The 25,125-nt window shown below is 44.7% G+C and overlaps 1 protein-coding gene across 8 annotated transcripts in view; it reads left to right on the forward strand.

Moving 5' to 3' along the window:
• The window catches only part of C1PH19orf44 (chromosome 1p C19orf44 homolog), a 393,273-nt gene extending 368,479 nt beyond the window's left edge, over nucleotides 1–24,794 (forward strand). For all 8 annotated transcript variants that reach the window (XM_069649182.1, XM_069649183.1, XM_069649185.1 and 5 more), the window contains 2 exons: nucleotides 10,580–10,746; nucleotides 11,326–24,794. In XM_069649182.1, coding sequence (XP_069505283.1) covers nucleotides 10,580–10,746; nucleotides 11,326–11,397 — 239 coding nt within the window. In that variant the 3' untranslated portion in view covers nucleotides 11,398–24,794. The remainder of the gene's footprint in view (nucleotides 1–10,579; nucleotides 10,747–11,325) is intronic.
• Nucleotides 24,795–25,125: the final 331 nt, after the last annotated feature.

Consider the following 25,125-nt stretch of genomic DNA (forward strand, 5'->3'; position numbering starts at 1 on the left):
CACGCGTCTAAGTCCCTCAGATTGTTTCTTTCCGCCATTGTGGTTGGTCGTAAATTGCAGAGTTCTTTTCCAGGCTGATGCCCAAGTTAAAAGTTGATTCGTAGAATTCTTTCTTTAGTGTCTGCTTTTGCCGCAGCATCATCCAACTGCTCGACAGCCCTGAACCGACAACTCCATCGTCGACTACTTCATTTTATCGATGACCAGACGCAGCCTTCACAGGGACTCGGCCCTTACAGTAGGGAGAGCGGGGGGAGGTTTTTCATACAGACTCCTTTTAGAGAATGCATATTCTGCCACCCCTTTTCCCTTTTTCTCGCCTAACTGCCCTTTCCATTGAAATCTTGCCCTACCTTAGCAAAACAGAAAGTTGATGGCCGGAAGTTTTTGAATTAATCATAACCATGGGCAAAGCTCTGGGCAACCCTCCAGACCATAGTTTTTCAGCTTGCCAAGCCATTACAGAAGGGGGAAAAACCATATGCAAATCAGGCTTGGACCTACCCCAAAAGGGGAAGTCCAGCCCGAAATGCTAGGTCACATCCCTTCTGCACGAGACCACAAGCATCCTCAGACATGTTTCAGCCTTGTTGGGCGTCATCAGCGAGGAGTAGCTTGGGTCCCCTTCTGTAATGGCTTGGCAGGCAAAGAACAGTGGTCTGGAGGGTTGCCCAGAGCATTGCCAGTGGTTAAGATCATTCTAAACCTTCCAGCCATCACCTCTTTGTTTTTGCTTGATCTTGCCCTACCTGCCATAGAAAAGTCCTGGGGAAGGACATGCGCCGAGTGTGCAATTACTGTCTCCCTAGGGATCACCCGAAAAGCTTAACTGCATCCTTAAGAATAATATTGATGCAGCAAACAATGCAGGCCACATCATCGCAGAAGACACAGCCAAGCGCCACGCTTGGCTCAGACAGTCTGGTTTTAAATTGGAGACAGAGACCACCCTCTGTAACATGCTTGGGGAACCTAATGTCCTTTTCGATAAGGCTGTCGAAGACGCCCTCAAGAGCGTGTAGGAAGAGTATGACACTCTTAATCAACAATCCCTACGTACAACGGGGTCTCCTCAAATGCCAGAAGGTTTCGTGATCAGGGTTTACAACGCTCTTCCGGATACACTCTGGGAGGACAATCTTCAACTTGGGGCCCATCGCAAGGACAATCTTCCTCTTCTGGTTTTCAAAGAGGAAATAAAAGATCTAGAGGAAGAGGCAGAAACCTCACCTGGGAGAGGCTCCACCCCTCCAAAACAATGACGCACCATTGCAGGTCCCCTCCCATGCCACCCCAGTAGAAGGTCGAATTTCACACTTCACTCATGCATGGGAGGGGATAACTTCAGACAAGTGGGTGTTGTCCACCGTGGCAGGAGGGTATTGCATCAAACTTTTACAAAAGCCACCCAACCGCCTGCAAAGCCACAAAGATGACGCCAGAAAAGCTGTGCATACTATTAGAAGTAAAGACACTGCTGGAAAAGGACGCCGTAGAGATTGTCCCAGCGAAACAGGTAAACAAGGGTATTTATTCAACGTACTTCCTTGTGCCAAAGAAAGACCTTTCCATGCGCCCAGTCCTAGATCTGCGCCCTGTAAACAACTATGTCAAAACCCAAAAGCTTTCTATGATGACGCTTCAAGAGGTGATTCCCCTCTTAAAACGGGGGACTACATGGCAACATTGGATATGAAAGGGGCATACTTTCATATTTCAATGATCCCTGCGCACAGAAAATATCTGCGATTCAAGATAGCGTGAGTTCACTACCAGTTCAAGGTACTCCCCTTCAGCTTCGCTTCAGCGCCAAGAGTATTCACAAAGGTGCTCACGGTAGTACCAGCACACCTGCGCAGAGAGTCAATCCCTGCATACCCTTATTTGGACGACTGGTTTATCCCCAGGGAATCTCCTAAAATTTGCAGACAAAATGCAAAAAAAACAATAGCCCTGCTTAAATTTGGGTTTCTCCATCAACAAAAAGAAATCAAGTCTAGTCCCCAGCCAAATAAAGCAATTTCTGGTACCTCAACACAAGGCTGGTCGCCAGATACCTGTACGCAAAGCAACGCGCTTGCTCAGGATGATGGCCTCATGCATCTGCTTGGTTCCACAAACGCGCCTGCGCATGCGCTGAATGCAGGAATGGTTAGTGAAACAGTGGTCTCGGGCAAGCGGTCAGTGGGGCGATCTAGTGGTTGTTTAGCTAACCCGGGGACAACCTGCTAAAGGGAAAACCATTCCGCGTCCCACCAGCACAAGCGATCCTAACTACAGATGCCTCACTCGGCGGATGGGGGCGGGCCCTCACTTCCTCCACCACACAGCCCATGGCCAGTGGACACGCACTACAGCCCAAAGACACATCGAACTTTTGGCAGTTCTCAAGACTCTTTAAGCCTTTCAGCAACATCTTTCAAATCAAACAGTGCAAGTCCTCATAGCCAGCACCACTTCCATGTTCTACATAAACCAGCAGGGAGGCACACACTCAAAGTCTATCCAGGCTCTCCCAAAAAATATGGAAGTGGGCACTCAAGCGGAACATGATCCTAACCTCTCAACACCTTCCAGGGGAACTCGACCAAAATGGCAACTCAACCAAAATATCCTAGATTGAATCTTCTCCCAACAGGGTCATCCTCCATTGGATTTGCTTGCCACAAGCCTAAACGCGCAATGCCCAGACTTTGCGTCCAGGTTTCCCCAACTAGGGTACAAAGGGAACGCCCTATGAACTGGTCAGGGAAATTTACCTATGCTTTTGCTCCAATGCCACTCCTCAGCAGGATTGTGCACAAGATGCACCAGGAACACGCTACTCTAATCCTGGTTGCTCATGTGAGGGTGAGACCACCTTGGTTTCCACATCTGCTCAAACTGGCGATGCAATCAAGCTCACGTGCCCCTAAAACATGCTAACGCAACACAAGGGAATATCCCCCCACCCTTGTCCTCAATCCATGAACTTGGCAGCCTGGCCATAGAATTTGGCCACTTAAATATTTCAGAAAGGTGTGTGAATATCATAAAGGAGGCACGGAAACCCAACACCAGACACTGCTATATCAACAAGTGTAAGAGATTTGTGATATGGTTCCGGTCACAAACCTTAAACCTAATCGTATGTTCCCCAGCTAACATTGTACATTACATGCTTTACCTACTAGACTCCGGACTAGTATTCAACTACACCTGGCGGCTCTGTCAGCTTACACCACATCAAAAAAACTAGGTGTCCTGGTGGAAAGTTCCCATCATTAAAGCTTTCATGGAAGGGGTAATGAGGCTATACCCTCCCATCTCTAACCATCCACCGGGTTGGAATCTAAATGGCGTGCTGTCCAAACTCAGTTCCATGTTAATCAATCCATAGAACTCCCTACCTTCTTTCAAAATCCATCTAGCTCTGAGAAGCCTCCATGCACTTGATGTATGGAGGTCAGTAGTATACTATGTGAACAAAACAAAACCCCTAAGGAAATCAGACCACTTAGTTTCCATAGCACCTGGGAGAGCGGGCGAGAGCGAGCACATATCAAAAAACGCTTTCTCCAAATGGATAATCAAGTGCATACAGCTCTTCTATTCACTATCCAAAAGAGTTTTACCTTTCACTTCCAGGGCTCACTCTACCAGAGGTACCAGAGCTACCTTAGCCTTCATTGCAAATGTCCCTCTAGATGCCATTTGCAAAGCTGCTACATGGAGTTCCATTCATTCTTTCACACAGCATTATTGCATTGACACTCACTTTAAAGCAGATTCACAAGTGGGAAAAGTGGTTCTAAAACATCTATTTGCTGCTGTACTTTCTCACATCTCACCTTCTCCAGATACTGCTCGCTAATCTTTGCAGAGCATGTAATCTAAGCAGATCCACAAGGCTTAGAAGGGATACATTACTCACGGTAAGCGTATTTCTGATGCTTGTATCTGGTTAGATTCACATGCGCTCACCCTTCCTCAGCTATTGGAGTAAAAGGTGCATAGATGTTTACTGGTTTATCACCGTTTCTGCTTTATCACATTTGTACTCACACTACACCTCATGCAACATCATGTCTGGAACAAACAATCTGAGGGACCTCGACGCATGAAGGACCACGGGCACAGTACACGTCACACTAGGGATAGTATTACTAACACACCCTGTCGACGTCCGTTTTTTACTTTCAAAAACAAATCTTGTAATACTCTGTGACTACCATTAAATGTCGAACTATGCGGAGCATTGGAACCTATGCAGATACACGCATCAGAAATAGGATTCTATTTGTGGTTGTAGTAAGAGGTTAGTGATCCCTATGTTCTTTTTTGGGTCTGATGGGGAAGGTGCTGTACCCATGAGCGTATGGCCATTTGAAAGGTATTGTTGCTGGTGTTGTAGAGATTATCTATGGTCTAATCGAGTTTTTGTATGCTGATTATCATCTGGTTCTAGATTCAATAATAGTTCCTATCATTTATCTACATATAATTGGAAATAGTTTGAAAATGTCTGCTAGAGGTTTAATGTATACATTAATTAGCCATGTGTATGAGATGAATCCCTGATAGACAGCAGACTTTATGGGGAAAATTGTTGTTTTGAAGTTTCCCATTTTAACCCTGTTAAGACGGATTTCCAAAATCAGTCCTAGTGGGACAATTTTGGGAGGCCACCCTATTATGGTTAACAGGGAAGACACTGCGAGATTAGCCAAACCCAATCAAGGCTTGGTAGCAGGAGGGCAAGGCTTAGTCTCAGGAAGGATGTGAGAGCAGTATACGGCTACAATGAGTTCACACAGAGCAACACCAGTAATTCCAGTTAGGCAGGGAAGTATCAAAATACATGTATTTATTAGGCCTTTAGATTACACAGTAAGCAAGTAAAACTTCTAGCCAAATATTTTTACATCAACATTTATAAGACAGATCTATACAATCACCCTTAGGAGAAATAGAATAGCATTTGATTCCATGACCAGTGAAACACAGGTATGTACAAAGATGCATAGAAATAGAAGGAACTTTTCAGAATAAACACAAAACAGCTCGCCTAACTCATATCAAATCCACCCCTGAGATGGTTTGGGGCTTTGTGCCCATAATTCACCAGTTTTCAAAAGTATACACTCTTCAGTTAGGTGTATATAGACAGATGTTAAGCGCCAGTGGTTGAGATTAAAAACAGTTGAAAAGTTAGTTCATATCAGCACTCTACTCATTCCCCATAAGCCTAAGGAGGGATCCTTAACCCAGGTTCCACCACCAAAGGTCAGGTCATCAGAGTGATTTGGGGTCGGGACCTTATTCCCTTGTTACCCTTTGGGAGACGGGAGGAAAACAGATGGCTATGTAAACGTATCGCTGCCCCCGTCTAAGAATTCTCCGAATTCAACTTGTAGAGGTTTCAGACTTTGTTGCTGGCTTGTTCTTCTGTCTTGGTTCCTTTTGTAGGGGTCATCTAGACAGCAGATGTTACTTTCGGTCAGAGGATTGAGTTTCGGTCAGTCGCGGTACTTAGGAATAGGTTCCAGACAACTTCCAGTAGAACACCCAATTTCTGCAGGTTGAATTGCCATGAGACACCTGAGAGACGCAAAGACAACACGATTCAACGGAGGTGACCACGGTCAGGCAGCGACGGGTGATCTTCCAGCGGCGATCAGAGGAGCAGGCCCAGCACAGATTCCCTTGTTATGGGACAGCTGAAAATGCAGGAGCAGGCGACTTGTTGCACAAGCAGAAGATCTGCAAAGTTCCAAGACTCTGGTCAGAATTGTGACTGCTGAAGTAAGGTAACCCAGGAGGAGAGAGTTGTTCAGTCCACCGTTTGGTCCTGAGACACTTCCAAAGGATCAACAGGCACAGATCCTCAAGTAGGGTCCAAGGCTGGTTGTTTCCACAGGTCCAGGGTTTGAAGCACCAACAAAGGCCTTCTTGAGATTGGGACAAAGGAGCAGGGCATCACTGGGACAGCACTGGAGCCTATGCTGGTCAGCTGTAGGGGTTGTTAGCAGGCTGCTCTTCTTCATAAAAGTCTTGGCTGCAACGGTGATCTGATGAACGTTTGAAGGAGCCCCCTTTATTATCCAGGATTAAGACGGGAGCAAGCCCAAGCCCACCAGTCAAACAGCCAGTCAAACATCTGCACCAGTCAAACAGCCAGTGGCTATCAAATCATGGAAAGTCACTGTGATGCTGGAAATGCATCGGAGGGACAGGGCCTCCGTATCCTTGTCCTTTACTGTTTTCTATCGTGTGTTCTGTCGTGTTTTCCACGCAGGAGTTCATGTGGGACTCCTGGCGGTGCAGCTCACTCTTTTGGTTAGGTGAACGGACCCGTGGGATACCCTTATGGCAGCCATGGGTGGATAGGGGGGGCGGCTACAACCCTGTGCCCCTAGTGTATGTTTTTGGGCACCTGTGTGTGACCCACAGAGCAGGGTACGGGCTGGTGGCAGCTCTGTGCTGAAATGACTGGTGCCCTGAGCGTCCTCCATTTTGGGATGCCCAGGCCCTGTCATTGGAATCGGTAGATTGCTGATGGAGACAAGGTGGCCCCCGTGGCCTCTTGCGTCCATCGCCTGTTACCTTGATCTTCCTGAAGTCCCAGGAAGCCCTGACTCTGTCCCTTCCCCCCCTGACTGGCTGTTGGGTGGAAGTTCCATATATGGTAGTGTGGAGAAGTGCCGACCAGACTGGCTGGAGCCTTCTCAACGACTGTATGTTGTGGGTATGCCTGTGGGTGGGACCTGGGTGAATGGAGTGTGTGACGAATACGCATTCTGTGTTGTGGATGTCTAGTATCTGGTGTTTGACACAATGACTGAGACAGCCCTGCCCGAAACCAGTATGAATGCAGTGTGGAGTGTTGAATGGCTGTGTACTTGTCCCAATACACATAACTTGTTGTGAGTGTCTGGAGAGAAGTGAATGGCCTGAATGCACTGTGTGCCTGATTGGCTGCCTGCTGCATGAATGCCCTTAGTCGTGATTGGATGCCTGAGTGTGACCCAGCGGAATTAATGGGAGATCAACAGTATATCTGGGGACCTCTCACTGCTAGGAATCGTGTTCAGAAGCTGAAGACCACTACGATGAGTAACTGGAGTAACGGAAGCTTAACCTTGAAGCCCTGCTGGACGAGAAGAATTGCTGCAGCTCTCTTATACAATCTGAAAGCTGCTGTGTCTCCAAGGACTGACCCAGAGAGGACCTGGTAAGGCGCCCTCTTCACGAGCTACGAGGGACCATCGTGCACCAGCTGATCTTTGCCAAAGCTCCCTGGTAGACAAACCTACAAAAGGCTGCCAACCCGAGACTGGGACTGCCACGGAATCCCAAGGAGATGCGCCCGTACTGTTGTCCGCCAGTGTCGACGACCGCCGTCGCCGACTGGAGCCGCTGTGCTCCGATTTGCCTAAGAACTTCATTTGATCCACGGACGCTCTCGTCCGCATCGTCGCTGCTGTATCCTGCTGGAGAAGGCCTGACCGTCGACGCACCGAGGAGCATCTGCCGGTGGGTGTCCTGCCACCTAAAGACCACAGAGACACCGACGACTTAACGCCCTTGCTGGGCCACAGTTCTAATTCATCTCTTTGCAGTCCAGAACTATCGACACCGAGGTGCCCCGCACGCCTCTTCCTTGCAGGATGTTTACGCTTCCCTGTCAACCAGCACCGCTAGGAACAAAGCTGCCACTTCACCGTCGTAGCTCACCCTGTTCTCCGTGGGACGTTCGACCCGTGACTCCTGCCTTAAAGGGAGGACACTCAAGAAGGGCCGTCGATTCCCCGACGAGGAACGCTACAACGCCAGGTACTTTGGGGTTGCAGAACTATTGGGAAGTCTCTTGTGAACAATATATGGACTGGGCTTGTATCTTTATTCTACAGGTTGTCCAGGTGGGGGGGAATCACCACACAGAGCTGTGTTTAACGGAAGTGACCAGTACTTCTGCCAATTGTTCTTATCAACCACCTTCCTCTTTTCTCTACTGTTGGTTTCCGTTACAAACTGATTTGTGTGCCATTTAACCGTACAGTTGATGCACTTTAAAGAGCTCTAATAGTAATTGTGGTACCACGTAGAACTGTATATTTGCCATTATAGATAACCGAGTACAAAGTGAGTTATCGTGATATTGTACATAACCTTGAATATGAATTATATAAAGACTGTGTTTTAACTAATACAGTGTGATCTGTGTGACATGTTAACCGTACATTGCTACCATAATAGAGAATCTTGGCTGGGATCTTCTGTGCCTCTCCTCTACCATATAGAGAGCAGAAGTACAGACACCCCCCTCCAGTCTTTACAATGCTATACAACACTGAGTGCACACATAAGCTGTACCGACTGCCTGCAACGCACTGTGGAAATTGCTGTTGAGTCCAGATTTGAATATTTTTTATGAATACCCTACGTGCACAAGGCACATTCCTTGCGTTCAAGGGTCCTTTCCTCTAATGTCAAACGAACAGAGTACAAGCGAGCGAGACGCATAAAAATGATTTGCTTATTAGATCTATTGGGGTTAGTTACATTACTAAACAAGTTTATATTTACACGGGCAAGTTCCCGCGCGCCTTTTAATACATCAAATCGCGTGCAGTACGCAACGAATTCTCAGTTCCTTACAAACACGCACACCTCAGTTCCTTTCATACGCGCGCACTCTTGACATATACAGTATTTGCTCCAACCTTACTTCTCATAGAATTCGTTTTGTACACGAAGGCTTTTTAATTTTAAAGTTCTGTCCAAGAAAATATTATTTTCTCTAAAACGATCTGAATAACATTTAACTTCAATACTTCAATAAACTCAAGTAACTTTAAAGTTGAGACTTGGCTTGCTTCATCTGTTCCTTCTTCTGCTTAAAGTTAGACTCTGGTTTCTCTGAAGGTTTCTGCTGACTATCTTGACATAGTCTTCCTCAGAATAGTGACTTGCTAAGTTATTTTCTTAACTTATTCACAGAGCAAAGGAAACGGTGACCTGACTCTAAACCCACCTCCATACACTACTGAATCATCCTACTGCTCACCCCTCCTGCACCTCCAATAAAAGTGATTTAATCGTGTACCATTGCATGAAACCTAAATGAGCGTTTCAAGTGTGTACCAGTGTATGGAAGCCTGGCAATGTACCATGGGACCCTGACAAATGCTCAGCCGCTCCGCCACACCGCCAAACATCACACTTTGGGGCACTTCGGGTGCGTGTGGCCCGGGCTGATAATGGACTTGTGCGAGGCGGGGCCAAGTAGAAACTAAAAGAAAGTAAAGAAAATAATTGTGGACTTCGAGTCAAGAGAATGGGACTTAAAGAGACAACGGAGATAGGTGTCCAGTCAAAAAGAAAAAAAAAAGTTACTTTTGAAAGTTGTTTCCAGCAGATTTAGCTGCATTACGGCAGCGGTCTGCAGGCAACAAAGAGCGCCCTTCCTCTTGGCGACTAGAGCTGCAGGCAGTTGGTGAAGTTGGAGCAGGCGTCCACAAGAGTCCCAGCCCAACAGCTCACTTTGGTGCACTTCGGGTGCGCGCCTGGGGAGTTGAAATGATGGCCCGTGGTGGTAAGCAGTGCAGTTTAAGTCCCATTCTGTTGAAGGCTTGTTAGCCCATTAGTTTGGTTAGGGAACTGTTCCTCGGTTCCATGACAGGTGAATGTAAAGTCTTGAAGCAGTTTGGAGCTTTGGGCGTACACACTGGTCTCTGCTGTGGCTCTGTGTAACATAGCAGCTTCCCTTCAGGTAATTGCTGGTTTAGGTTCGTAGATACTGGACCACTCTGTGAAGTGTCGGATCAGCTGGGCCCTGGGCTCTCTACTGCCGGGCATGCAGTTTTTCAGGAAAAACAAAGAAACTGGCCAGCATTGTGTGAGATAGGTATGGGGTGATTGGCAGTGGTTCTCTGTACCAACATGCAGGCACTATAATAAGGGACAGAGATTAAGGCATGCTCAGCTGCCACATTCCCCTTTGGGATAGGAATGACTCTGGCTTCCATCCTGGTAGTCCACCCACACCCGGCTGATGCAGGTCTTGTCCCCTCTTGACTGGATCAGCTTAATGACCCTGTTCCAAGAGACTCCAATTACTGGATAACTCCAAGTAAAACAGTCATCCCATCTTAATATAGAAGTGCATTTGTATTCCCAGAAAAATATTGCATATTAAAGGCCTTCTCAAATCAACATACATTTCACTAATGTGTTAAATTCACTCAGTGATATTTCTTACCAACATTCTTAACTCATGTACTTGCGTGTTTCCCTTGCACTTGTACGCATTTGCATAATTTTGGTTACACTACGATAATAAAGCTGATATCAGGAGTATGTACTTGACACCACAGTGTTGCATTGTGTGATTAACTAGTGCATTGACTGGTTCTGTGCCGAAACTAGATACTCGTTTCTTTAATGTCTCCATTACATGTACAAATAAAACAAATTCCAAAGAAAATTTACATTTATGGTCCGTCTCTTTTTAGCATCTTTGGTTTTTACATGCCGGCAACCTGTATATGAGGTTCTGCTCTCACAGTGTTACAGTAACTTTGGGTACTTTTTGCAGCAATGACGGCATACAGCCCCGCAGTATTTGCTTTGAATGACATGTTGAAACAACAACTAATGCTGACTCAGCAGTTTGTGGAGATGAGCCGACATCTTCATTTAGCAACGTTGGATTCCTTGGAGGACGACTCTTACCACTACATTACGCTGGAGGAAACTAAGGAGGTAATTTCATGAAGTGTCTGGTGGCATGCATTTACAGTTTCTAGATCATAGTGCACTAGCAGAAAAAAGGCACACCCTTTAATAAATGGGCTTTTAGCAGTGCCTTTCAAGTGTTGAGAAGATCACGTAGTCTTTAGCATTGGACACCTTAGAAGAGAATCTACTGGTTACTTTAACATTTCAGTTTCAGCCTCTGTATCTAAGGCCCTTTCTATTGTTGGCTACATTTTACGAGTTCATTTACTTGATCTAGTGCCTGTAATCAGTTTGTTTGCTAAATTAGGCACATAGAAAGTCAGCCAGTCTCTATGAAGATCTTTACAGTTCATGCCATTTACTGTGATTGATTTAACGTTTGGCTTTGACTTAATTAGTGGGTTTTATTTTGTTAAATGCCTACCTCAAATATGCCTTAAAGGTTTGATAGGTGTTTTGTTTATTTTCAGTATTGTATTATTATGTGCATCGAGGTATCCGATGGTTTCAGTGGGCAGGTTCCACCTAAGAACAAAAGCATCTATTAAACCTATTGCAAATAAAAGCAACAATTAACCATGTGGCATGTCTTTTTTTCCCCAGTATATTAGAAGACACAAGCCCTCATCGCTTACCAGGAAGCCACATTTCGAAGACTCTCTCCTTGAGACATGAAGGAAGACCAGCAATAACATCACAGTGTTGAAGAATGTGTTCATCTAGCAGTATTAAACGTGCATTTGCAGCAGTTTTACGCATATGTAAAAACAAAAATGGGGTGGGAGGGTTCGCTTCCAGGCATAGGCACAACATCCCACAGCAGATGGTTTGAGCCATTTAGCATAGCTAAAGCTATGTGTCCAAAGAACCAAAATCTCTGTGCCTTGACCGCAGGTCTTCAACACTGCACTCCTCACATTGTGATGGGGTCTTGGGAGCAGCAACTGCTTGATTTCTAAAATGCTGCATTGATAGATCAATATGATATGATATGATAGGTTATTTTATAACGCGCTTAATACCCAGAGGTTTCTAAGCGCGGATCTGGGGATCTAACCTGTGGTGCTCTGTGTCGTCTGGCTTCCAAGGCGAGCAGGTTGCTCCTGAGCTATCCTCCTGAGACAATTTGGCTAGATATATATATATATATATATATATATATATATATATATATATATATATATATATATATATATATACACATCTATACAGTCAATAATCGGGGCTCTTTTGCCATGTTTAATTGCAGAGGTGTACTAAGAGGCCATAGTCTGTCTTTACCCTTCCGGGGACGAAGCAAAGAAGACACTAATGCTGTACCTGACACCAGAAGAAAAAGGTGTGCTCCAAAGCTGTACCTATGGGATTAAAAAGAAATTGCACAAACGGTCTGCTTGTACTAGCCCAGGGCTGATGAAAATTAAAACACCACTATAGAAAGCCTCCTTATAATGAGAAGAGAAGAACCAACTTTTTCACTTTTGGCGAACAGCCCCCAAGTAGTTGCATTGCAAGTTGTTGCATTCCATCCTGAAGGCAAAACCAGCTCCATGGAGGACGAACCAAAGTGATAGTTTGTTGTATTCAGTGACGGGACTTGCCAGATAAATGAAAGTGCCAAACATATGTTCAGAAGATTATTCTCCAAGGGAGGATCAGAAAAGGAAGTGCTATGTACAAAGGGCATGGGTAAATGAAAATGAACGGGCCATTCCTAGGAGAAAAGATGGGACTTCTCAGAGACGGATGGTAGGCAGAGCTTGCTTCAGACTTTTAACCACTCCAACACAGGCTCAAAAGGAGGCCGATGTGATGGAAACTGGAAAAAGAACCTTGATATAGATAGGCCACTGGTTTTCACAGGCTCATCCTGGTGAAAATACAGTACTTGACGTCTCAATTTATAAATTATCCTTGAAACAAAAGAATGCTCCTGCAGGACTTGGAAAAACTTGTGTACCACCAAATGGGCATAATAGAGAAAGGCAGTTCTTAATCGAATCCGTCAGAAAGGAAATCAAACCTTGATGGTGGTGTATATCAGGGTAAAGTTACATTTCTTGGCATCAAAAGGATAAAGGTATCCCACTCTAGACTTACATTGATGTGGCAGAATTCTTGACTATTAAATTAATAGCCGTGAAAAGGTTCTCAGTGAAGGCCTCCTCTGGGAAGCAACCACCATGCATGTTGTGGACGCTGACTCACCCACTGAAGGAGATGCTGGATGGAGCACCGCCAAAGTATTCCCACGCATGTTTGCAAACTGCTTTTGCAAATGCTACGCTTCATATGCAAACATTCAATATTTGTACAAGGTTAAAAATAAATTCAAAAGCAAGTGTTTGGCAGTCTTATCAAGACCTTGAGAATAACAATATTACATTCATTACGAAGATCGCTGGTCCCCCAAATGACAGAATTGGCAACTAACATTTAGCGGTGTACTCCCACTGAATGACTTCTAAACCTTTCTAAGGATCTTACATAACTGAGTTACCCGTTGGATTAATAAAACCTTTAATATAACATTATTCTGATTGCTTCAAAATAAAATGGGCCTCCTAAGGCCTAAATCGTAATCTTCTTACAGTGGCTCCCAGCATCAAAAGTCCACCTGTCTCATCCTCTTTTTAAAGACACCAAAGAATGCCTCCGACCTTCTTTCAGCCTCCACTGGGACACTCCTTATACTCAATATTGGCCTTCTTTCTGAGATTGCTACTGTTTGCTCTTCAGTGGCTCCCTCTTCCACTTCCGGTTTAACCTGTAAACTGTCAAGGCACCCACTATGAAAAGCTGAACCAAGGTGTTTGGAATCGGGGTATTCCTGGACCTCCAGGAGTAGTTGGAAGTCAAAAAGGTGCTCTGCACTGATGAGTCTAGCAGTGCTAAAGATTGTTGCCATTTATACATGGATTTTTCTGTAGTGAGAACCCATCAGGCTAGCAACGGACGGCTGTACAGAAAGAAGCCCCTTTTGCCGAATGGCATTTTCGCTCCATGTTTTGCCACTTTTTTTTACCACAAACACATAGATGGTAAGTTTGGGTAAGGTATATAGGATTTAAGGGTGTGTATGTAGAGGGACTATCCCACTCTCTTTATACCCCCCTGGATTTTTGAGGTAAAATAAACATAAAAATCGGCTAAAACAAATTCAGTGAAATTGCCTTTTGGCAAAAAAATAGATCCACTATAGATTGTCAGACGTTTTTTGAAGAGTAGTGTTTTTGGTTCCTTTCAGAAGTGCAAGAGAGGGATGGAGGGCCCAGTCTGATTGCTAGGGTTAGTTTATTCCACAGATGCTTCTTTTGCTACACAGGCCTCCTGATATATGGAGTGTTCTGCTTAATTAAGTAGGTGCATTGCTCGTCATTGCTTTGTAGGTATGCACGCTTGGCGTGGCACTGTTGTGACTGGCTGAATGTGGTGTTGTCGTGCTGCCCATCTATTCTCAGGAGAATGTTGATGAGTGCTTGAGGTGTGAATGTAAAGAATGTGCATGAGGATGGCCACTGGATGGGGGGCAGGGGGGGTGTGGTGTGTGTGTGTATGTATGTGTGTATATATATATATATATATATATGTATATATAATATTAAAGATACCTGGATTTTCTAACAAAGAGGCCCACAGCAGGTATGTGTAAAGTATATCGATCTTGCTTTACAATCCTATATTTTGTGACAAGTGGTTAAGAATCCTCAAGGAACCAAATACAGAGTGGTGGGGGTGTGAGGGTGGTAGCAAAATATGGACCACCCACTGTTCCCCATAAAAACTATCCTCCAACGGATGCACATAGTAAAGGTGAGCTCAGGGAAAGCAATTGCAAAGTTACTGAGTAAGGAACAGTTCCCAATCCAGAGCTGCTCAGCCTGGAAGTCAGCCCTCCTGTAGCACATAGTGCTCGAAGTAACAAATGAGTCTCTTTGCTGGCTGCAAGGCACTGTTCATGATTGGGCCACCAGGTTTGGACAGTGAAACTAAGTGCCACCAAATTCTGAGGTGCAGCAATAACACAACATGAATATTGGTAACTGTGCATCCCATTACTAGGACATCCATTCCCAGCCACTTCTGCCAGGGAAGGACAACCAAGGGAATGGTTCCCTCAGACAAGTAGACCGCCAACCATCTCCAGCACAATAACCTGCCACATGTAGTGCCTAGCAGCAGGTCTGAGCTCATCAACTGACTTTCAACAATCCAACCACACGTACAAGGGACGGTCCCATCGATTAGCCCAGTGGGAATCTGTGCTTGGTTTAAGACAATCAGCCTTGTATTTACCTCAATGTACACCATGTCCCCGCATTATGGTCAAAGGAGTGAGTTAAACCGCTTACATTGAATCACTACCTCGGGTGTCCAGCCTGGGAAGAGCAGAGTTGGTAAGAAGGCCCCACATGCCTGGGTTAATTGTCACAGATGGCTCTGCACCACCAGCTGGGCACTCGTAGGCGCGGCCAGGCCCAACATCCTTTCTGCCAAGTCTCCCCCAGGCTCAACAGGGCACTCAGGTTGTGGAGCGTAGCGACTGAGAGCTCTGCGCTGCCTGGTGTGTTCTTAGAAATGGGGATATTCGAGATCATGGTGACTCCCAACAGCAACATCTCTGATAATGTATGGGCTCATAAAGTGTTACCTACTAGCTCAGGAGTTTATGGTGTACCACCACAGTAGCAACACTCAACGCCTACAGGGAAACAGATGGAATGCTCTCCATGTGTAGCCCTTGTGCAGAGTTGGTTTCTTTGAAATTAATTGGAAGGAGTTTTCTCTTACAAGGACTTGGTCAAGCCTAAGTGTCGATGCCTCCAATGGTTGGAGCTGTCCTACATGGACATGAGTGTATAACACGGGTGAAATGACCCGCTAAGAACAAGGTGTTTCAAGGAAGCACAGTTTAATATTAAAGGTACATTTTTGTGTAATTGACAGTGGAAACTCTAATGAATAGCACCACCTTACGGTCATAACCTCTGCCAGGTCTGTCCAGGTCAATGTGGACTATAGGTGTGCTGTTACTATCATGGGAAACTCCATGTCTTGGTACATCATTAGTCACTCCCTATTTTCACACTTTGCACGTACTTTGTGTAGGCCAAGTTAGGCATGTTGAGTTTGTATGACTATGCGTTTACTGCCATCTGGTTAGGGAACACAGTTTAAGAGTCAACCATGATTATGCTTGGGATTTAAGGGTTCACACCTCTTCCCTATTTTGTGGTTTAGTTTTAAGTTTTTTTTAAATCTTGTTTTTTAAGCATAGTTTTGTATTTGGTGTTAAAATCTTGGGTTCTAGTTGTTGCAGCATTTGCATTTCCTGTTAAATGTTGTGCCCTTTAGGAAACAAGTCAGCAGAATTGTGTAATGTTTACATTTCACGCACATAGACGTAGGGATATTATGGGTGCCTTCATGGGCATAGTGCTAGAAGAAAATGTAAGCTTACACATTTTATTCAAGTATATGTTGCTTAGTGTGAACTTTGAATACAACTGTTAGATTAGCATTGGGTCCATTTTTGTTCTCCAGTTACATATTTGGTTATCTTGGGCGGTGTACTGGTGGCACAAATGCATGCAGGGTATATGAGTGTATGTGGGTGCTGCATGTCTGGTGATTCGGGTAGATATGCCTGGCAAGGCAAGGTGTCTGATAAACGTGTGCTTATATGTGTATGGTTGCATGAAACTTTTGGTTTCCATGTGCTGGGTACTGAGTGAGATACTGATTACATGTGGCAATGAGTACAACTACCTGTGATGCAAAGTGTCACCTATCCGTGAGGATATTTGCACTGGTTGGATTTTCCAGCTGGATTGTGAGAGGCTGTTAACGACATGTCTTGCATCTCACTGGAGTGTAGGTGCAATACCACTTGGGGGGGCTGGTGGTATTATTTGGGTGTAGTGCTGACTGGTTCGGCATGCCTGGGCTCTGCGCCTACAGATTGGGGTATCCTAGCCCTGGTTGGAATGGTGCCTTGTGGTTAACTGCTAGTTGTGAAACTGAATGCCTCGAATATATTTCTGCATTGCATTGATCTGCTGTTGTTTGTGATCTGTCCCCCTGTTGCAGTTGTGTGTTGTCAGTGTGACTGAGATGAATGTTGTGTGGTAGCTTGTTGTGTTGTGTATAAGGAATGGAGATGCGACTGACTGAATTATGTCTTGTTCTACTAGCGATCAATGAATACCGATAGAATGATGGCGCACGGCTATGTGTGACAGCTCAAATGTTGAAAAATGCTTGGTCTTGACTGTTCTGATTAGGTCTGGTGGGGCCTGAGCTGGTTGGCCCGTGAGTGGCTTCTCCTGTATTATAGTCAAGAGTAACTGGAACCTTAAAGTAACTGTTGTGACACATTGATCGAACTTGTCCTTTCTCCCAAAAGGGAAGCCACCCTTAGGGAGGTGAGCTTGCTACGCTTACCACCTAGGTCACAGGGCAAGCAGGATTCCACTTGGGATGCCCTCCTCCCCCTTCTGGGATCAAGGAATCCCTAAGAAGTTGTTTCAGTCAACTTCCCTCATCTAAAGAATCCCATATGTGTGTTGGCTATATGGGGATAGAGCAGGGCAATGAGTTGCAGGGCCCTTCAAAAGGGGCTGTTTCTGGTTACTGACTATGGTTGGTTATCGACCTTGGATATGGAAAAATGCCAATGGGTTGCCTTGACTCAATGCACAGAAGAATGTAAAGATCTGGAATTACGGATACAAAATGGAAGCCAGATGGCCAGCTCCACAGTAACACAGAGAAGAGTGTCCCTCACAGAGGCAGAGCCCGTGCACAGCACCATGCAGACGGCATGAAGAGCCTGTGGAACGCTGCCACCTGCAGTCGGGGTGAGAGCCGGAGGAGCATGGGCCCACTGAATAGAAATTACTGACCAATGAAACAGTTGACCTGCGCACATGGAAATCGATGCAGAAGTCCTGTTGCACGCAGATGGGCTAACCGAGGCCAGGAAGTCAAAGATGGGTCCAAAAGGAACTCGGAGTAGTGGTTCTACGCTGAAACGCTGATGAAACAGACTGCCTTCCCGACGACATCTGCCGTTGAGAACAAGGCGCATGGCACAAATTGGCAACCGGCGGGAGGGCAGCAAGGTCTGCAGGGGACAGAAGAAGGGGTGAGAAGTCCAGACCGAGATGAGATAATAGACAAGCCAAGAAGAAGTGAAAAACCCAAACCTCCAACGAGGGAAAAGTAACACGCTATCCCCAGATGGAGTGAAAGTCATGACAACACCAGGCAGGGTCTTAGAAACATTATCCCAACGTAGGCTGCAACTCATAAGCCTCCCAAGTAGGGAGAAGTAAAAGGGTTAAATGCACGAAAGATGTTGACAACCTAGAGGGGAAGGAAACAGTTAGTGCATGTAATCTTTAAACCCAGTTCCACATCAATAATACACCTAAGAGGCAGTCCAAGCCAAATGAAGAGAGGAGCCTTGTGCTCAACAGTAAATGCATGCGCTTGTGCCAATGGGCAGGATAGGGTCTCTTCAAGGGTCTCTAGCAGCTCAGGAAGGTGGATGAGGCGATGCAAAAAAAGTTCCCACTATTCAAGGAGGACCTCCACTTGAAGGCAGAGGCAGTTTGAGAGTGCGGGATGGAGTCGCTATTTTGCAATAGCTGTGTAAAGGAAAGGGGCCCTCAGGGGCCACTCAGGCGTAAAAATGGGCTCCTGTGCTAGGGGCCACCGGTTGGGGTAAGGAGTACTCACGGGTCCCTGACGCAGGCAGACCCAAACTTTGCCAGTTCAGTCCACTTCTCTGGCAGGTTCGAATGTGGCAAAAAGGACGTCTCGGCACCTTGTAGTTCCCAAGATACAGTGATGATTCCGAAACGGGACAGTGGCGATGGCTCTGGGAGGACGAATCGACCCAGTTTCACTGCAGCAGGCTTCAGGGGCAAGAGGGTCACAAATGCAGCGAACTTGCACAGGTCGTTGCTGCGGCAGGACAACACGGTAACCGCGTTTACTCTGGTCCTGGGGCACTCGTCTCACTTCAGACTGGGAATGCCAAAGTGTACGAAATTCGGTGTGAGGGTGCCGTGGACACAGAGCTAGCAGTATACCAAGTTTCAATGGCCTCCTCGAAACTGCGGTGGTGACAGAGCAAAGCAACTGGGTAATGTGGTCAGTCCACTAGTTGGCCCAGGGACACTTCCGAGAAAGCTTACTTGCAGAGTTTGATGAAGGTGCCGAGAATAGTTGGTCCCACTATTCCAATGGGTCGAAGTGTCTTTTCAGACCTTCTAGGACGACCAGATGCAGAGGGGGGTCCCACGGGACGACAGCGGGCTCAGGGTGCCAAACCTTCCTGTGGGTCACCAGCGGTTCCTCGACTCAGCTTCGTAGTTGCAGGATACTTGGCTCCTATCCTTTGTTCGGTGTGAACTCAGGAGATCGACGTGGTAGTAGTGTTTTCAGCCTCCTCTTATCCAAAGTTCCCTTCGCACCAAAACAGAGAGGACCCAATGGGAGATCTGCTCACAACCATACACTCCATACGTGGACCAATCACGGACCACAGTGGTCCCGGCCATTCAAGGCACTCCAGACTCTCTGGCACACAGGATGTGTATTGGGATCAGACATCCCAGCCCACATCCTGGAGGCACAACCGCAAGGCATGCCGAAGCCCGCAAAAGCATTGGGATTCGCGGGAAAGTGCATGGCCAAATAAGGACTGACCTGGGTCAGTTCGAACTGGGGAAGGTGAAGGTGCAAGATGGCAAAAGGACAGGACAAAAGAACCTCGTGGCATGGCCATTTTGGAGCCAGGCCACCTATTTGTGCCAAATGCGGTTAACACGGCAAGAAAGGGTTAGAAATGATGCAAAACGATAGCTGCCACCAGTCCTGTACATGACACATCTGCACAGTTCATAAAAAGTCCAGCGAGAATTTCTAGGGCCTTTGGAAAGGACTAGAGACCCAAGTGTGCTGTATGGTAAGGTACATTGCACACTTGTTACATGTTGCACAAAAGCTGCAACATGAGGAAAGGACTAAGGGAAACACAGTCTCCCAGTACTGACTGTCTTTAGGGCATGTCAGTTTCCCCATAAAAAGTGAGCGAAAGCCCAGAGGAGTGCAGCTGAAGGCTGTGCTTCTCTGGCAAAGTCAGTCAATGGTGTCTAAACAGCAGCAAAATGTTTGGGGGTTGACACATGGGGGGAAAATTACATAGAATTATGAAATCTTTCCTAACAGAAGACAACTGCACAAAAGAAAGTAGTGCAATGAATCCTGCACACAAGAAAGGATAGGCAATAACTACAGACAAACAACCAAGACTGTGAACAGAAGGGGGCAAGACAATCACGTTAGGTTCCCAATTGTGGTGTACACAGAACGGGGGAAGAGTTTTTAACCATCTGAGCTGGTTACTATTACAGGGCCCCACTCTGAATGCTCATGAAAAGGAGCAGCAGGAGTGGTGCCTGTGTCTGGTCCCTAAGGCACACACAAGGAAACAGTGCTCACAAGACTGAGGCTTGTACGGGTACAGCAGAAACTGAACAGTGAATGCCTCCTGAAACAGGAACCAGCACACTAAACAATATGGCACAAGGTACAATACTGAAACGCGACATGGGAATGGGGCAGAGACTGCCTGCTGGGCAACCCAGCAGCCAAACTCTGAACAAAGGAATTACACAAACGCATGTGAGGGCAAGAACAGTAACAGAAATATCCAGGTAAAGAATAGGAAGTCAAAGTGAGCAAGGGTCAGGACAGAGATCCTGAAGAAAGAGGAAAAGCAAGAAGATGAGAATCTAAGGGAAAGGGCACAAGAGACTGGAACTGCAGACTAGAAACGAACAACCAGAGTCAAGAAAGAGCGGACTGAACTATAGACCGGGAACAGGACAAGACAACTCGGGACCGAATCTCTGGACTAAGATAACAAAGACTGAACTGTAGACTGGTAACAAGGAATTCAAGGAACTGTAACTCTGGACTGGAATAGCAAGGGCGGGACTGCAGACCGATAACAACGAAACACAGGACTAGACTCTATAAAGCTAAATCTAGGTAACACGAACGGTGGCCAGTCATAATTTCGAAAGAAAATGTCGACAGACAAAAAAAAAATGTCGACTTTCGTTTTTTTTAATTATATATTTATTTTAGGGGTTCGGGAGTTAAAAAAAAGGGAACAATTAAAAAAAAAAATTTAAAAAGGGGGGTTGGGGGGGAACCCCCCCATTTAAAAAAAAAAAAAAAATGCATTGAAAAAAAAAGTCGACATTTTTTTTTCGACATTTTTTTTTCGGAATTTTGACTTTCGACATTTTTGTTGTCGAAATTATCACTATAAACCAACACGAACTATGGGCACAGAACAAGGAACTGCAGGCAGGGAGCAAGATAATTGGTGGTAGAGCACAAGGAGCTGCAGACAGGGAACCAAGGACTGCAAGCAGGGCAGCAGGCAGGGGATTGCTGGCAGAGTAGAAGGGCTGCAAGTCAAGGAGCACAGGGCACTGGAACAGTAGCAGGTTCTGGAAGTAACAGGACACAGCAGAAATCCATGGATCAAAGCACAAGGGGCTGGGAGCGAACTCAACGTAAGAGCCCTGTGTTGCTTCAGGCAACTTCTTACATACTGACCTGCCCTGTGCTGAAGCAAGCTCATTAGCAGCATTTGGAGCACCACACCTGAAGATAGTCTGCCTCCTCCCTCTATGGTCCTGGGAAAGTGAAAGCCCCACTGATCCCCAAAGATCATGGGGATTGTAGTTCTAAGACTGCTGCATAAGAATAGCCAGGCAATGAGAACTGCAACAAGTTGCATTATGTAGATTCTGAAATTAAGAAAGTATCAAAGCCTTGCAAACGGAAAGTAAAAACAAATTTATGAATAGGAAGGATTATGGTGATGAGTCCCAAATAGTGCACAATGGGGACCAGTTGGTGTTCCAAGGGCTCAGTCGTGACATCAAGGTTGTTAACCTTATGTAGTAGTGATAGGGACAGATGGTAGGTAGATTAGGGTTTGGACTGAGGACCGTTTTTTCTGTTTTAAGACATCCTGACAGGCACCCTTATATTATTGTCCATAGCTAAAATCATCTCAGAAGTAGAGCTAGGAAAACCCTCATTTTTTTTTTTAATGAAAACTTGAAATTGCAAACTTGATCTCTTGTCCAGAGTCTGACTTACCACCATGTCTACATGCATAATATAGCTACTACAGGCACCTAGTGCAATTTCCTAAAGGTCGGCGTGATCTGATTGAATTTATTGCGACCTGTGATGAGGCGGGCTGCAGCACGCTCTTGTCCTGCCTTATAATCTGCGACTCTGAGCTTTTCTCACTTCATACCATTTTGCTGTATCTTATTGCTTCTGTCACATTTGATAAATATGTCAACAATGCCATGGTGAGCAATGTCAATTGACTGAAGAGGGGCAAAAAAAACCAATATTTTTTTAAAACACTGCTGGGTCATCGCAAAACAGTGCTTTTGGAATCTAGTGACTGCTGGCAATTCTAATCACCAAAAAGGTAGAACCAAGCACAAGGCAGTTTAGAATTTATTCTGTCATTACTCTGCAGTGCTGGGTCATCCCATTACAACCCTGAGGAGTGTGGTGGCAGTTTTCAAAGTGTCAAAAGTAAAATCCACCACAAACAGAAACATAAAGGGATCTGGTAATTTCAGGCATCAGTGTTTTTCACTATATCACTTGGCATGCACAAAGATATTTTGAATTTATTTGATGTATTTATTATTTTGTGTGATACACTTAAACTTTCCACACGATTATAAAAATATCAATACATTGCCATCGAAAGAAAAATGAATAATTTAGTTATAGTTCGGTTATAGTACAGTTTAGTTAGAGCAATTATAAACGATATGTGATGGCTACTAGACACTGTAGTCAAAAAGACTGCTTGTATCTACGGATGATGTAAAAGAAGAGACATAACTATAGTAATAAACTCTCAGTGCATCACACAATGTTAGTGTTTTATGGATTCAGGTGAATCTATTCCTTAAAATACAACAGAATTGTAGCTCTTTGAGGATATTATGCCTACGACATAACGCCACCAAACCAGGCAGGAAATTCATACGTAGTGATAAATAAATGCTCCTGAGTTTGGATAAGGCAAATTGCAAAAGATACTCTTGTTCTTGATTCAACATATACGTCAAATTGTCTTTTTGGAGTATTTTTCCATTTTGAACATAGTCAGATTTTGTGCATAATTTCATCTTTTAGCTTTTTCTGTCAGATATTTCTTTAGTAATTCGAAACATGCCGAATTCGTTAGCTCCACACTGTTTTGATACACAATGTTGTCTTTTGGATCAGTTAGAAAAGACTTTGCTAAAGTGCAGTCAGTAGTGCATAATGCCTGATGAAAAATGTGCAAAGTGACAACTTTGGTTGCAACATTATTTTGAGATAGAATAATTGTAATCTTTTCCATTGTTCCAATGGATGTAATGGCTAATTCGAGCCTGATGGTGTATATACTGATGCTATTAGGCAGGCCCAATGCCTTTCGGCAACGTTTTCCCTCCAGTCTATCGAATCCCGTAATACTACTTGGAGAATGAGCTTCAACACCATAAAGTAGGCCTAGGTATGCAGTGATTTCAACGGAAAAAAACAAACAAAAGAAATATGAACGAAAAAATACAGAAAAATAAACATGGGGTAAAGGGTTAAAAGGTGTGGGGTCGTGGTTCGGGGTGGGGTTAGAATCGTGGGGAAACCGGGTGCAGGGGGTGCCCCCCAATTTACACATTTTTCTTTTGCAAAAATCGATATTTATTTTCTCGTTGATATTTAATTTGTTGATATTTCATTCGTTAAAATTGCATATAACCGTACGCCTTGTATTACGAATTAGGAGAAGTTTGCCATAGTTGAATCCTCCATGTTTGCTAAAAAAACGTCCCACATTTTGCAGCTTTCTGTAAAAATAGTCAGTCTGTGATTGAAATCCTTGTCTTTCGGTTGATTCGTGGCCATCAGATTTTCAAGATAGGGGTAAGCCTCAATAGTTTCAGTAGTCTTACCCTGAATAAACTACTTCACAGTTGTGTGCGCTCTGGTGTTATCCAATAGCATACCGTTTTGAATGCATCCATTTGTAGGAGATTTTCCTTTGAGTAGGAAATTAGTGTAGCGATCAGATGCTTCATGCCTACTGCTTTATGATCCAATAATACCACGTCATCTGTGTACCTTAACCAAGGGACATGTTTATTGACAATTTTAGGTGGAAAGGCATTCTCATAAGCAAGAGTATCAGGCATTTCAGAAATATAAAGATTAAAAAGCTAATATGCACAACCTGTTTAAGGCCTTCTTTGGTAGATATTGGCTTCGAAAGATTACCATAGCTGATTAGACTCATTTGGACCATGGTGTTTGTGTAGAACAAGTATATCCGCCTCAAAATGCCTGAATAAATGGTCCATTTAGGTAATTTGGCCCACAGTCTGTTTCTGTCTAGTATCAAAGGCCATACTATAGTCAACAAATGTGACATGAAGTGGAGGACTTCTGCCCTGTTTGGCCCTGATAATTAGATTCTTAAGGATGAAGATATTATGACCTGTGGAACATTGTTCGAGAAAGCCAGTTGGAAATGTGTGTAATAGATTTAGTTTCATGCTCATGTGTACAATTCATCATGAAACAAAGATGCTAGTAACTTGTCAAACGCATCTGACATCACTAGAAGTCTGTAATTTAAGGGGTTTAGTCTGCTGCCCTTTTTAAAGACTGGGATTCAAATTGATTTTTGCCAGGATATTGGTATTCTACCTTCTAGTAATACTTTACTAAATATACTCTGCAAAACCGTGAGCCTGACTTCGCAATACAATTTTAAATTGGCATTTGATAGGCCATCCGGGCCTGGTGCCCGGGAAGTTTTCAGCTTCTTAATGCAGTGAGTGATAGAAATCTCATCACTATACAAATTGTAAGGTTTGAGATGTTTGAAAGTTAAAGAGGGGGTGTCATTGATCCTTGTAAAACGACTGCCATAAAAAGGAAGTTCAAGTTCATTTGTCAGTTGGATTTATTTGATCACCCTCCTTCTCATCCTTGCAGTTTCCATAAATATTCCAACATTTTCTATTGTGTGTTGCCAGCATGCGTATCATTGTTTGCGTGTCAGCTGTCGTCGTAAATTTGCAATGACTAAGCATACACGGTATATTGTTTTATGATTCTTGATGAGTTTTCTTGCACTTTCAGGGTCTTCATCATTTCTAAAAACATGTCTGGTATTCCACCACAGGGTTCTCTTTAAATGCAATTGCAGCATCATATTTATTTAAATGGGCATTTGATGGCAACATGAAAGCTTTCAGGGAGCCAATAGGGCCAGAATGA

This window comes from Ambystoma mexicanum, chromosome 1p (assembly GCF_040938575.1).
Source record: "Ambystoma mexicanum isolate Mex_15411 chromosome 1p, UKY_AmexF1_1, whole genome shotgun sequence".
Classification (NCBI taxonomy): domain Eukaryota; kingdom Metazoa; phylum Chordata; class Amphibia; order Caudata; family Ambystomatidae; genus Ambystoma; species Ambystoma mexicanum.